Genomic DNA, 15,317 nt, shown 5'->3' with positions numbered 1-15,317 from the left:
AACTCAGAAATCCACCCGCCTCTGCCTCCCAAGTGCTGGGATTAAAGGCGTGCGCCACCACGCCCGGCCCTAGACATATGTTCTTAAACAGTAGATCTTTGTAGGAAGTTTTCATAGAACTTTTTTGGGGAACAGGGGTGTTTCATCCAGATTTAGGACTTTCTTTTGCTATAGGAGTGTTCCAAATGTTTGTTCATGTGTCTATAGTCTGACTGGAGCTCAGGCAAACACAAGCTTCAGAAGAGAAATTCATTCAACCCCCTCTTTTAGTAACGCTTGGGCTGAGGACTGTCACCAGGGCCATATGACTGAGTGAAAAGGCTGAGTTGTGGCTCTGATGTCTTTTTCTGAGCTATGAGTGGGATCTTTACCTCTTGGAGACTCAGCTTTTGTGTCTCAAAAAGTTATAAATGTTCTACCTTGCAAGGTGCTTATGATAACTCAAACTGAATGAGCTTCTGAGTTTGCTAAACTCTAAGATGCTATCTAACACAAGGCAATTGATACTGCACATGATGCTAAAGATTGTATTTTGATGCAGGTGTAGCCAAAAGTAAAATAAAAAATATTAGTTGAAAAGATAATTGTTTTTCCTTCATAGACTACTTATTTAAATCACACTTTTCTTATTGAAGCAATAGGATTGATAGATTATGCAGGTAGATGGTATAGAAGCTAAAGGATACATTGGTTAATCTCTGCTGGCCAGAACAAGGAGATGTGAAGGACCTGATGAAGATCTAACAACTGAACCAGTGCTCCAAATGCTTTTGTGACATTGCTCATGGGTTTCAGGTGTTATGGCTGCAGGATTGTAGTTGTATATCTCCATCCTTCACTGATTTTCAATCATCCTTTCATTTTACCCTTAATTAGGGTTTACTCTCAAGAAAGATGATGTGACATACAGTGGGAAATCTACTGTTTAGGACATAAGTTGTGCTACCAATGTTGGCAACCCTCACATGCTTTGTGGCCACATTTGCTGCTCTAAACAGCACTTTTATCAGTTTCTCAAGACCACAGGTGTATGCGTTGTGTCTCTTTCTTTGTGTCTGTTTGGAGGGGGTTGGGGACAGTGGAGGCAGATGACAGCAACTGGTAGAGGCAGAGGTTATGGACTCCAACAGATCTTCAGCAGATCCAAGTTCTGTTACTCATAAGGTTTGTGAGTAGGACCGAGTTACCTCTTTGAGCATTGGTTTTTGGCCTGCCAGATGGAGCTAATCACAATTTACCTAAGATCAGTAATTAATTTGATCAATTCACCCTCCTCTGTCTACTTTTATGTCAACTTGACACAAGATATTGTCATCTGAGAGTGGGGAATCTCAACAGAGAAAATGCCACCATAAGATTGGGCTGTAGCCAGGCTTACATGGGAACACTCTGCCTATTTTGAGAGTACCACCCTGGGCCAGTGGTTCTCCTAGGTTCTATACAAGAGAAAGATGAGCAAGCCATGAGTAGTAAGCCAGTAAGCAGCATCCCTCCATACCTCCTGGGTCAGCTCTTGTCTCCAGGTTCCCAACCTGTTTGAGTTCTTGCCTTGGTTTACATCAGGACATGTAAGCCAAATGAACTCTTTCCTTATCAAATTTCTTTTCATCATAGTGTTTCATCACAGCAACAGTAAGTCTAAGAAATAACCCTAGGTTGTATATGTGTGTGTGTGTATGTGTGCGTGTGTGTTATTTTGAGTAACACAGTTTGGCAGTATGTTAGTTTCCAGAGCTGGGACATGTCCCTCTGAACTGAACTCTTATCGTTCTCTGGCTTCCACACTTGCTGCAGGCCAGCAGAATGCTTTCAGAACACCACATAGAAGCCAAGAATAAGCACCTGCACTTCAGTGAAACTATGCTCTATGTGAGGCTTAAGGACTTTTTGCTTGAAAGAAGTTAAGGCTATTGGAACAAATTATTGGGTGCCAACTGTTTCAGTAGCAAGTAACCCTCCAGAGTCATGCTGTGGGTGGGGTCAACACTTGGTCAGCAGCAGACACCTGTGATGGGTGTTTACTGGGTGTGGTCAAGCACACTTTGAGTCCTCTAGGAAAAGGTGGTCATACCAGGCTAAGTGTCACGAGGAGTAGAATTCAAATGTCTTACTGTTGAGAACCTTAATTTCCATTTTGAGCTGTTTGTCTACATTTCACCAATAAAGGATGAAGTCGTGAATTAACTGGGACTTAATTAAGGAGATAATGGTATGCAGTTTTATTTATTCATGGGTTTTACTAGCTGAGTTCAGATTTCCCCTTATAAATCCAGTCCCTTAATGTAAGTGAATGTAGCTTTCTCTAGCTCACTTTGCAAGAATTAATAGTCTCTACTGGTCACACTTTAAAAATAAGTCCATATAAGGGCATGAAAGCTAACCATTGAAATAGTAACCAGACTCTCAAAGATCCCAGAACAAAAAGAAAAGTTCTTCTCTTCAACAGATCAGTGGCCAGTTAGCTTAAATATGCCAGGTGACAGGGAAGGGAGAACACAGGTGCACAGAAAACTCTCCCTATTAAAGGCATTTGCTCTGAGGAGTGTATGATGGCCCTCCATCGGCTGATGCTGACTCTTTCTTGAAATATCCTTAAGGACCTATGCCATGAACGAGAGCAACTCAGGAAATGATGGAGGTACAGCCCTCTTTGGAACGGACTTCTTGAGGACTGCTACTCAAGAGGCTGTTGATGGTCTTTACAGATAAGCATGGAGCTCTATATCCTAGACGAGATCTTACAAGGCCATGTCTGCATGGAGAGGCTGCTCTAGGCGTCTATGCCAGAGACAGAAGCATGGAATGGGGTCTTTTGAGAACATTTGGGAGCTCATAGCACTGTGTAGTCCAGGTGGGTGTCAGTAGTAAAGTGCATTCAGTCTGTTTTGTGACTGGACTTTTGGGAAGTACCTGAAGAACACCGTGGTTAGGAACAGGTCAGGGCTGGATTTAGACAACCCAAATGTCAAAATGACAAGTCTTATACTGCTAGCTGTGTAAACAGTTTTGCTGTGTGTAAGATGGGGGATATTTTACTACCAAAGACACGTAGCCATTGTGAGGTTGAAGTAAGATGTTTTTAGGACTGGAGACTGTAGTTGTTCTTATTAGATAATAAAATCTCTTAAGGTTCTTATGGCAAAGACCAGTGTTCTGGTTCTGTTTACTGCTCTTAAGTGTTGAGTGTTTTCCTTTGCTGGGGGAGCTAGGTTGAGTACACTGGTTAATCCAGCCCACTCTGATGTCCTTAGAACCTGTCACTTTACAAAACACAGGTATATTTGTGGTCACAGAGAAAGACCCGGATGACACGATGCAGCAGTGGTAGGATTAAGATAGAGGCCAATCCTACCTCCCACCCCCCTCTCATTCTAGATGGAAGTCCCTCACACTTGGTATTTTCTTGGTGTACATGGCAAGTGTTCCTACTGTTTTTATAACCAGAAAACACAAAATACAGCTCCAAAAAAAGAATGAGAAAAAGAGAGAAAAAGAAAGAAATTCATCAGGTGAGTTTGCATCCCAAGTCCCACTGTCTATTGCTACTCCTAGAGCTGGCATGGTGGCTTGATGAATGTCAGACTCTGATGTCTGATGCCAAGTCTGGTCATGAGGCTCAGGTACAAGGGAGGCATGATAACTCATCCAGTGGTTGTTGTCAAGTATCTCCTCCCCACACTTTGACTTATAAACTGTAGGGCCCCCATGAGGCATCTGACCAAAAGGAAAAAGAAAAAAAAATCAGACATTTAACCTGTATTCTACTTGCTGTGACATCTATCCTTCTAGAACTTTCTGGAATTCTACACGATGACATCACAGCTTTCTTTATAAAAAACAAACAGACCCCCTCCATATTTCCTAACTGTAGGGTATGAGTCAGGGCACTCCCAGGGCTGGGAGTGCAGGACAGGACACATTCACAGGCTTAGACTCAACTGGAGCATTCAATGGACTAGAACATGCCACAGGGCCACAGGACACCAGACCAAAGGAGGAATGGCAGAAGCCCTACAGCCAGTTGCCAGGCAGGAGGAGGGTGTTGCTCTCACATTGCGGCAGCCACGGCCATTCCCCAGCACACGAAGCACACTCGAACAGTAAGACATACCACTGGTGGTCCCCGTACCACTGCCCGAGCCAGGTCCGGGGGACGAAACCACAGTCCTGTAGGTGGGTGGTGGTGGGGGAGGTGGAGTTGCTCTCTGTCCCAACCCACACTCTTTAGGAGATGAGAGCGTTTCTAAGTAATCATCTTTAATGAAGGTCTGCTCAGCGACTTTCTTCTGGACTTCTTCTAAATTGAGCGGAGACGGTACATGGCGAGGACCAGGAGGCCCTGGGGGACCTGCAGAGCCTGGGGGGCCAGGTGGGCCTGGAGTTGGGGAGTCAGCTGGGATGTCTGATGCAGCTGGTGGGGTCACCACCTTTTCCCTTGGAGTCAACTCTGGAGTAACATGTTCCGGGGATGCATCAGAAAAATGGACCCACTTCTCTTCAGTATTAACAGCAACAGACTTGGGGGACAGCACTGGCCCAAAAATGCTGTCCAGGTCACTGATGGATGGTAGTTTCTCAATTTTGGCCTCTGTGGCTGCCTGGTCATTTCCTGTGGTCAAAGTAGTTGATTTTAAATTTTATTAGCTCTTACTATTATCTGTATAGGGGCTAGAAGGAGGGAGGAGGCGAAGCTTAGCTGGCATATTGCACCTTGTAAGGTGCCTCAAATTTTACACCTTCATGGTGTAAAATTACCTTGATTGAATTAAGCCCTGAATGGCCAGGGGCAGGAAGATGCTCAATTCAATACACAAGCATCATATTTCTGTGCTACTGCTCCCTCCTTTGTAAGGTGACCGTGGCTGACCACCTCCCCACCATTTAAAATGCTGAGCATGCTACTCCTCTCAAGTGGAGTAGTGGTGATCATTTTGAAAAGATAGTATGAGGGTCACAGAGACCTTCAGTCTCTGAAAGGGCAGCTACCCAAAGGGAGGGCACTTCTGAAAAGCTGGTCTGCTGAATACACATTATGCTGGTCACAAAGACTTGGGCTCTGAAAACCATCCTCATCTTTACAAAGTGTTTCCAGTCTAGGGTGTTAAAGAGAATGTTTGGTGGAACTAATGATAATCTCTGCTAATTGAAAAGACACAAAGCAAAACAAAACAGGACGTCACATTTAGCTGTAGCTTACTTTAAATATACCAGAAACACAAAAATTGTACTTAAGACGATAACCCCACATGAATATGTACAAACACTCACACCACACTCCATACACAACACACACAGGGGGCAGAGCCAGGCATTTGCTACTGATTGGAAATGTTATATGTGCACCTGCTTAACAAAGGAGAAAAACACCATCAGAACATTTTTAGAATTTTTTTCCCTCACAAAGCTGAGCTTGTTAACAAACCAGTAGTGACTGCAATGCGTCGCTTCCTCAAGTATGATGCAGAAAATTTCATTTTGCTTAAATGTTAGCAGTATATTCTTTTCAATATATATCAATAATGTGGAAAAATTAAAAAAAAAACCAACTTCTTCAGTGAAGTATAAAATATTTGATAATTACAATTTGGGGAGTAGTCCTTTTTCCTTTCTTTTAAACAATAATGAGGTTATTTAAATTAGAAATTGCTACCTAAATAGCTGGAAGACATGGCCAGACCTCATTTTACTTGTAAATGACTGACTCATGGGCTATAAGCACTGGCTTGGTATTTCCATATTTCTGTTTCAAAAGGAATTACTTTCCAAGGCTCCACAGCCAGAGATAAATGGGGCAACGCTGTGCATGCTGGCAAGAAGTTATAATGTTGCTGCTGTCACACTTAATGTGGGAACACAGGCTCTCCAAACAGCTGAACTCGCAAACACCTTGTTTATGATGGTTTTGATGACTCTCTACCGGGCTTGAGTCAGTATAAATTTCGTAAATGACTGTGCCTAACTTTCTGTTTCTCTGATAAATACCCTGTTCTGTCTCTATCAAACTTGCTGGGCTGCAGAGACAGCCAAGCGTAAAAGCTGCTCCAGGACTCCAAAGGTGATAAAGAGCCGAATTCTAGGGCCCAGGTAAATAAAATCACCATCGCCATTTTTGAATTGCTCGTCCAATAAGACCTGGCAGATTATAAATTGCATGAATGCATAGTATTGATTTTTATAGGAAGGAAATGCAGTGCCTCAGAAGTGATATGTATAAAATAGTTTACAGCAATTCCTTGCCATATTTTGTAATGATTACCCCAGCTTTTGCAGCAAAATGACTATGTGAATGGCCACTAGAGACAAATAACCCCTCCACCAGTACACTGATCGTCCTGGGACCCATTAAGGCTTTTAAACACTAACCATTCATATATGTTAGTTCTAACAAAAGGCTTAAGACTTGGAAGATGCAAACTGAGACTTTATTTTCAAATCATTCAAATGAGAGCCAACACAGTCAGACCTGGAGTAAACCACAAGTTGATTTTTTTTTTTTTTATCTCATGGCTATTTTACTCTTTAACCTGTGTGGCCCTCATCACATGAAGTTACACTGAAGGAAAACTGACCGTGTGAGTGCTCATGAAAACCGAGAGTGTACCTGACAGTAAGTCAGCACAAGAACTTGCAGTGAAACAGAAATTCAACACCGATACTGTGTGTTTTTTTTAGCACAGCTTTCACTTTCCAACATCAAGGGCACGTTGCAGTCCAAGGCCATGGCTGTGTTTGCCACATCATTTCAGAACGGTAAAGATTCTAGTTTACCTGTTGCCACTGTTAAGGGGGAGCCTGTTCGAGGCGGGGTGGCTGGTACAGTTTTTGGAGGCAGAGGTGGAGGTGCTATAAAGAGAGAAGTAACGTGTCAGTGATTACATTCTTCCAAAATCATACACCAAAGTAAAAGACGCATGGTTTGGACTTTTATCTATACCCCTAGTCTTGGAAACGGGCTAGTCATGGTCTAAATGTTAAAAATGGTAACACCAAGTGTGCTGGCTACTTTATGTCAACTAGATACAAGCCAGCGTCATTGGAGAAGAGGAAACTTCAACTGAAAAAAATGGCTCCATAGGATAAGGTTGCAGGCAAGCTTGTAGAGCTTTTTTTTTTTTTTTTCCTTTTTAATTAGTAATTGTTGTACAAAAGCCCAGTCCATTGTATATAGGGCCAGCCCTGAGCTGGTGGTCCTGGGTGCTATAAGAAAGCAGACAGGGCAAGCTATGGGAAGCAAGCCAGTAAGCAACACTTCTCCATGGCCTCTGCATCAGCTCCTGCCTCCAGATTTCCACCCTGTTTGAGTTCCTGCCTTGGCTTCTCTCAGTGGACAGTGATTCAGGGCTTGTAAGCCAAATAAATTCTTTCCTTGCAGGTTGCCTTTGGTCATGGTGCTTCATCGAAGCAGGGATGACCCTGTGTAGGACACCAAGAGACAGACATAGATAGACTCCTCCATCTTATGCCCATAGGAGTTCTTCAAAAGGCTGTAAACAACATCATCAACATTTTATGCATTTCATCCAGTAAACATCAAACCAAAGTTAAGTTCAATTCCTTTACTAGGAGCCAGAGGCACTGTGCTGAGTAAACACTGGCTTTGCTCAGGAGGACTTGTGACTGAACATGAGTCCTGGTCACACATAGCTCCAGCGGAGGGAAACAGTAATGGCCCCAAGGCGGCTCCACGGAGGGGATAAAATCCAGGCTGGATAACGTTGCCTACAGTATATCGGGACAGGCTTTGCAGCACTATGCTTTTACAATCTTAGTATGTCTTAGGAAGCGAGATGGGTCAAAGAATAAATGTCAAAGAATAGACATTCTCAATAGATACTCTTATGAAATAAAACCCCAAGATTAAAACAAGCACAACATTTTGGCCTCTACCAAAAGATTCATCCTTTCGAATAATGTTTCTCATTTTGTAGATAAAATTAGGAATTATTCTTCCAACAGGTAAATGTTCTTTTTTCCTTTAAATATGTTATTTTTCTCACCTGCTGTGTTTGGTAGATCCAAGAGTTCACATGATTATTATAAGCCCTCCCTAACTTCAGCTGTGAACCTAAGTTCTTACATATCCTGAGGTCAGAATGATCCAAGTGGGCCCAAAGCTAGGAAGCCCTGACTAGTCTCCTCCACTCTTTGCACTCAGAGTGTCTTCCTGACATTCCTCCCCTCTTCACCCCAGCACTATTTTATATATATGTATGTATGTATACATATATGTATATATATACATATATATGCATGTATATATGCTTATGTACATATATATGTGTATATCTATATACACATATATACATGTATATATATGCATACATATGCTTCCTATATGCTTCAATATAGAAAGGCAGGATATAATATATATAATTTAATATATTAAATATGTTGTATAATCATAACAATATAATATATAATAATATTATATAATTTTATATTATATCCTGCCTTTCTTAAAGTTCAAGAATAAGTAATTCTTTAAAATAATTTTGTGTATAAGTGCTTACTTGCATGTATGTGCAATAGTGTGAGTGCCCATGGCAGTCAGAAGAGAGTGCCCAATCCTATGGGGTTGGAGTTAGAGTTGTGAGCAGCCGTAAGGCTGCTGGAAACCAAATCCAGGTCTTCTGCAAGAGCAGCAAGTGCCCTAAAACCACTGAGTCATCTCTCCAGCTAGATAAGTGGTTCTTAATCTTAGCTATAAGCTGTTGAAAATTCTACCACAAGTGAATATTTTTTCATAGAAGTTAGCAGCTAATCAGAGATTCTGCTCCATACTTATCACCTCTATAAAAAGTCAAGATGATAATCACTAGATATAATAAATAAATCAGATACCCAGATACCTTAAGGCCTAACACTGAAGAGGAGAACACACGCTGTAACCACAAAGCAAGCAGAACTAGAACTGCAAGCAGAACTAGAACTAATGCCCATCCATTAAACTGCAGTCTTGGCTGTGCTAAGTGGACACACAGAATCTACAGTTCACAACTCTGAAGTTCAGACTTATTATTGCCATAAACATGACTTTTTAAAATTTTCTTGCCACTTAAGAGTTTTCTAGGAATAATTTGGGTAGCTCATATCTGTAAAAGACCTTTTCATTGGCATTGTATATTCCAAGTGGATGGAGAAGCAGCACTCAGAATCATGCCTCTATGGTTCAAACCATCTCTGATAGACCCTTCAGAGTACAGAGGTTTGAGAAAAGCTGCAGACCCTTGCTTTTCCCATTATTTTGAGGAAAATAGTTTTTATACAGGTTGGATCACACGTCTTTATCGTGACATTCCCAGAAAATAACCTTTTATTCTTTAATTTTGAATCCCCTTGGCTAATTCCTATGGTTAATTTTAAACACCAAAAAGGAAGCCCTGGAGATGCTGGGCTGGAGAAAGTACTTGTTGGTTGAGTGTCCATGCATAAACAAGACCCTCAGAACTCTTTAACTCCCCAGTTACCTTTCCCTAAACTCCATCCTTCCCATGACTATTCCAAGGAGTTCCCACTATATACATCCTGCTGTGTGTTTCTTCTGATGGAGACTTCCTAAGTCCGCTGGCTTGACCTAGTGAGGAACCTGTTCAGCTCAGCTAGTTCAGTTCATCACAGATAAGGGATTTACAAGGCCTCTTGGGATGCTCTTGAGTCACCTGGGCTAGAACATATAAGTGGCCAGGTCTCATTGTAGTAGCTCTCTGCTAGCGAGCCTGTTTGTCTTGCTTTCCAGGGGGCTTTTCCTGTTTATGGGTTCCTTCAGTCCCGTGAAGTCTCAGTTGTTCACTTTGGACTAGAAGAGACCCAGCCAGACTCGTTCAGTGCTCGTGTTGTGTGGTTCTTTTTTTTCTTTATTTTTTTTTATTAATCACTTTATTCGTGATAAAAAATTACCTTTCAAATGATATCCCCCTTCCTGGTTATCCCTCCACATACCTCCCATCTCATACCCCCTCTTCTCCCTCCCCTTTGCCTCTATGAGGGTGCTCCTCCACTCATTCATCCACTCCCTCCTCACCCCTCTTGCATTCCCCTATGCTGGGGCATCAAGCCTTTCTCCCCTCCCATTGATGCCAGATAAGGCCATCCTCTGCTATACATGTATCTGGAGTCCTGGCTCCCTCCATGTATACTCTTTTGTACATAGTCAAACAGGAGGGATGGATGGACAACAGAGCATTTAAGATGTCATAAGAGGGGCTACCTCAAGGCTAACAGTGCGACTTCATTTTGTTATTTCATCCCAGCTTAGGAAACCTGATCTAGTCTGTTCGATAGTAATGCTTCTTTTTAAATGCAAATAGTATTGAGCTAGGCCTTCTAGGAGTGATCTAAAATTTTTACCATGCAGTCAGAGAGCAAGATGAGCAGACACATAACTTACTTCCAGTGGGAAAAGATCTTGCTAGCTTTGGCGACTCCATGCTTGGGTTAATTGGTTGGCCTGAACCCCATATCTCAGGCTGATCTAAGAGAACTGGAAACATGAAAATAGAATTTCTCAGGGTAAGTTCGAACAAGAGTTTAGAACTTCCATTAAAGTTGAGCTTCAAACCATGATCCCCATGTCTTCACTCACCCTAGAAGTTTAATTTAGGTGTGTGCCGATGATCCACACACACTTTAGACAGAGAACAGGACTAGAAGCATGGTGTGTGTGGGAGCAAGGGGTATCTGTGTGTGTGTATGCAAAAAATCTAACGAGAACCAACATTTTCTTCCTGGTTGGTCATGTAAGGACATTCTAGATACTACTACACATACTGTCCCCATTTCCGTACCATTCCAAAATTGTAGGAGAATTGTAGAATTCAAGAAGTTATTTTGTTGTTAGCTGGTTTATTTAAAGAGTTCTATGAATATACTTCAGTGTTGAAAAGATCTGGATTCTGTGCAGTGGTTCCTATTTTAAAAGATTGTTCAGGCTCTTAACCCTTTACAGCATCATATAATTAGAATAATTATTTGAACATTTTGAGAGAATCAGAATTTTCAAAAAATAAATTATTTTATTTTGTGTGTATGGGTGTTTTGCCTTCATGCATGTCTGTGTACCATGTGTGTGCCTGGTGCTAGAAAAGGCCAGAAGAAGAAACTGGATCCCTTGGAACTGAAGTTACAGATGGTTATGAGCTACCATGCGGGTGCTGGGACTTAAGCCCAGGTCATCTGAAAGAACAGCCACTGAGCCATCTCTCCAGCCCAGCAACCAGAAAAAGAATAGTTTCTTAGCTGTATGGAGCAGACCAAGGCAGCTAGGTATGGGTTTAAGAACGCTGAATTTAAAACATGATTTTTCTTCCTTTTGCTGCTGTTCACGTGTAAATCTGTTCTGTTTTCAGCAAGCGCATTGCTATTCATTGTGCAGTGGTGGGAACAAGTTGGATGTGGACTTCACTGTAGCTTCTAGATTATCGTAGACTCTTTGGCAAGTCGTTTAACCCCTCTGAGCATTTCTTCCCTCTGCGCAGTGGGAAGGGGAGACAATAATAACCCCGGGAGGATATTATTCAACCTGAAAGGGATGAAGAAGGTGGCGGGGCACAAACATGTGCATGCATGAAAAGGGTACATGAAGCTCTCATCTGAGGCCAGTGACTGTTAGTTTGCCTTTCATTTTCACAGCACCACCATGTGGTAAAAGTCAATGCTGTTTGGGGGAGCAAAAAACCCAATGACTAATGTCCATGGAAAAAGCAGAGGAGCTCTCTGCATCCTAGGTCCCCTAAGCAGCCAACATCATTACTACCCAGGAAACACTGCCAGCCATTTAGCAATGCTATGAGAGAAATAACTTCATTTCTGCCATTAGTTTTGGGCTTCCTACTAAGTATATATTCTACAATTAAGTATTAAAGTCTTTAAAATTAACTATCTTTTTGAGAAACTATATTTTGATATAAAATATTTCCTTTAAAAAGATCTATTCTATATTTGAATTTTTTTATGCCCAATGCATATAGTAATAATAGTAAAATCAGTCTGAGGTAGTAAGATTATCTTGTCTGAGCTGATAAAGAGGGTTGGCCAGGGGAAGAGCTGTTGTGGTTGGTGCAAATGCCAGAATTTTGTGGAAGTCCACTGGCTAAAGCCAGAAGGACAGTCAAACAAGACTCCCAAGACTCCTCAGAGAGTCCAGATATATGTCTGCCCCATCACAAGCTTCCATGCAGGGAGTGCTGGGAACAGCATTGCTTCCGTAGCCTCAATGTGGGGGTTCAACCTAGATTTTAAAAAAAACTGTTTCTATTTTCAGTGGAGATATTTTTGTATGCTTATGGATTTCCTTAAATGGGCAAATTCAAATGCAACATACCAGCTCTCACCACTAGTTACCTTACAATTATGTATGAAAAATGAGACTGACCACAGATGACTCAGTAATACAAATGACAGCCTTCCCCCGAGACGGCAGTTTGCATAGTTCTAGGTTACAAGTGTAATGCCATCAAGAGGGGATTTAGGAATGCCTTTTATAAATTTGTCTCACTACATCATGGAAAGCACCAGGCGTAGCTTGCTGCTACAGAGCCAGTCGTCATCGAAAACAGAGTTTTAGTTGGCTAAGTTACACCAAATTCTCTGCAATGCACTTTGGTTAAAAGTGATGTGTTTAGAATTTAGAGTTTGCTCTTGTAACAAGTATCAGTGTGTTCTTTGGGAACTTCTGGAGCAAGTCCTTGGACTCAGAGATGAAGGTAACCATTGATGGCTAAAGACTAGCCCTGACTCGATCCTGTAGGAGGACTAGGAGTCTCAATTAATCTGGACCCCTGAGATCTCTCACACTGGACTACCAATCAGTCAGCATACCAGCTGATATGAGGCCTCCAACACATATACAGTAGAGGACTGCTGGGTCTGTGCTCATTTAGAGATGATGCACCTAACCCTCAAGAGACTGGAGGCCCCAGAGAGTTTAGAGGTCAGGTGGGGTGGGGGGTGGGGACAACCACGTGGAGACAGGGGTGGGGAAGAGGTATGAGATGTGAAATAGTCGGGAGGGTGCATGAGGGGGAGGGAATAAAATATGGAGTGTAAAAAATAATTAAAAAAGAAAAAAAAAGACCAGCCCTGACATCCTTTGGTTAATATTAATAATAACTCTTTAATATTAGCAAGAAATAAATTCTATCTTCATTAATGCACTTTGAAATCTCTGTTACTTTAGCTTAGTCCACTTGTCTACTTACCAACCACGTAAGTTTTTACGTAAGTTTTTCTTTCCTTTTGTGACAGGGTCTCACTATGTAGCTCTGGATGTCCTGGAACTTACTTTGTAGACCAGGCTGGACTAGAACTCACAGAAGTCTGCCTGCCTCTGCCTCCCAAGTGCTGGAATTAAAGGCATGTGCCACTACATCTGGTAAATCTTAAGGACATTTGTCTAATGGAGCCTAGAGAGTTACTATCTTATCACAAAAGATAGTATTTTAAAATTAAATATATATATACACATATATATATTTATGTATATGTATACACACACACATATATATTTATGTATATGTATACACACACACACATATATATCTGTCTATGGGCAGGCACATGTGAATGCAGGTGCCTTAGGGGCATGCACATGTGAATGCAGGTGCCTTAGGAGTTAAGAAGAAAGGGCAGGCAGTTGTGAGCTGTTCAATATGAGTACTGGAAACCAAATTTGAGACCTTTGCAGGCATAGCATGCTCTCTTAACCATATTTCCATAAATGTGGGGCTATACCTAGCTCTAATGTAGAGTTTTTAAGTCAAACAATTTTTTATGATGACATTCAGTAATACCAAGGTCATTTATTGGAAATATATGCATTGTGCATAAATAAAATTCCAGTGTAGAATAGATCTCTTAAAGGTGGTAGTTTATATCAATAAATTAGATATTATTTATAGCCCTTCAAAAACATGGTTAATTTTAAAGACTTAAAGACCTAATTGTAGAATATGTATCTAGTAGGCAACCTCAAGCTAGTAACAGAAATGAAGATATTTCTCTTGTAGCATTGTTAAATGTTTGGCAGTGCTTCCTGGGTCTTGAGCCCATAGACCACTGACACCACCCTGAGGAGCTGCAAACAGTGAATGGCATCAGAGAGGCTTCCCTCTGGAGGGTGAAGACCATTGTCCATTCACACTCGTGCTCATGCCTCTCCTCTGCGTTTACCCCGTAAGGATTTGTATAAATCTGCATTCACTTTTATTGTGGCCTATTTTCAGGAGTAAATTTGTTAGCCATTAGTTATTCTGGGAATACAATTTCAAATCCTAAAATAGATGTTTTCAATTAAACAGAGAGCATAACTTCCCTTGGAGCTTTTGTTCTGCCATGACGGTCTGATGGTACATTCACAATACACTTCACCTACGTACGTTTACCATGGAGAAGTAACGGAATAGCAGTGCTGTAGACATGCAGTTCCCTACCTTCCGTCTTCTGCTCATCAAAAGCTGATTCTAATGGTGGACCAAAGAGGGGAGCAAGGGCCAGAGTGTCATCCAGAGGCTTCTTGCTAAATCATGCATTTTAGGTGGAGGCAGAATACAGAGAGAAGGATCAAAAATTAATACTTGAAACCATATACAAACTCTCACTTTCCTTGTTTAAGCCAATGTGCATTTGTGTGCACAGGCATGTATATGTGTATATGAAGCTTCTGTTGGGCTTAGAAAATACAGCATGAAGATGTCACATGCAAAAGGATCCTGATGGGAGATTAGAGCCTGTGCTCCTAATAGAGGCTCATGTGTAGGGCCAACAGAAACATAATGTAGGAGAAAACACTATCAAAACTAAGTCTTTACACATAGAAGTAAAATATTACAGATGCCAGTTTATTATAAGGCACCTTCCTGTCACATGAACTAAAAAACTACACATATTTACTTTTTATAGTTTTGAGACAGTGTCTTATAAAACCCAGGCTGTCCTAAATTGAACTCATGATCCTCATGCCATTGCTTCCTGTGTGCTGGGGCTATAGGCTTGTGCCAACATGCTTGGCCTAAAAATCTATACTTGTCATTACTTGTGTTGGCTAGTTTTTAGGTCAACTTGACATAAGTTAGGGTCATTTGGGAAGAAAAGATCTTAATTGAGAAAATATTTCTATAGGATTGGTTTGTGGGGTCATTTCTTGATTGATAATTGATGTGAGGGCCCAGTCTATTGTGAGTGGCTTCATCCCTGGGCTGGTCATCTTGAGTCCTGGAATAAAATAGTCAGAGCAAGCCATGAGGAGCAAGCCAGTAAGCAGCATCCCTCCACAGCCTCTGCTTTAGTTCCTGCTTCGAGGTACCAGCCTTGACTCCTTTTTT

The 15,317-nt window shown here is 41.5% G+C and overlaps 1 protein-coding gene across 17 annotated transcripts in view; it reads right to left on the bottom strand.

Moving 5' to 3' along the window:
• The window catches only part of Sgip1 (SH3GL interacting endocytic adaptor 1), a 221,417-nt gene that overhangs the window by 49,433 nt on the left and 156,667 nt on the right, over positions 1-15,317 (bottom strand). For 10 of the 17 annotated variants that reach the window (XM_031377986.1, XM_031377970.1, XM_031377974.1 and 7 more), the window contains 4 exons: positions 14,427-14,512; positions 10,388-10,480; positions 6,769-6,843; positions 4,112-4,609 (listed from right to left, as the gene is read on the bottom strand). In XM_031377986.1, the coding sequence (XP_031233846.1) occupies positions 4,112-4,609; positions 6,769-6,843; positions 10,388-10,480; positions 14,427-14,512 (752 nt within the window). The remainder of the gene's footprint in view (positions 1-4,111; positions 4,610-6,768; positions 6,844-10,387; positions 10,481-14,426; positions 14,513-15,317) is intronic. The other 7 variants (XM_031377979.1, XM_031377980.1, XM_031377981.1 and 4 more) reach the window with 1 other exon arrangement.

The sequence above is a fragment of the Mastomys coucha genome, unplaced genomic scaffold, assembly GCF_008632895.1.
Source record: "Mastomys coucha isolate ucsf_1 unplaced genomic scaffold, UCSF_Mcou_1 pScaffold18, whole genome shotgun sequence".
Classification (NCBI taxonomy): Eukaryota; Metazoa; Chordata; class Mammalia; order Rodentia; family Muridae; genus Mastomys; species Mastomys coucha.
This window is presented reverse-complemented; position numbering and strand designations above follow the sequence as displayed.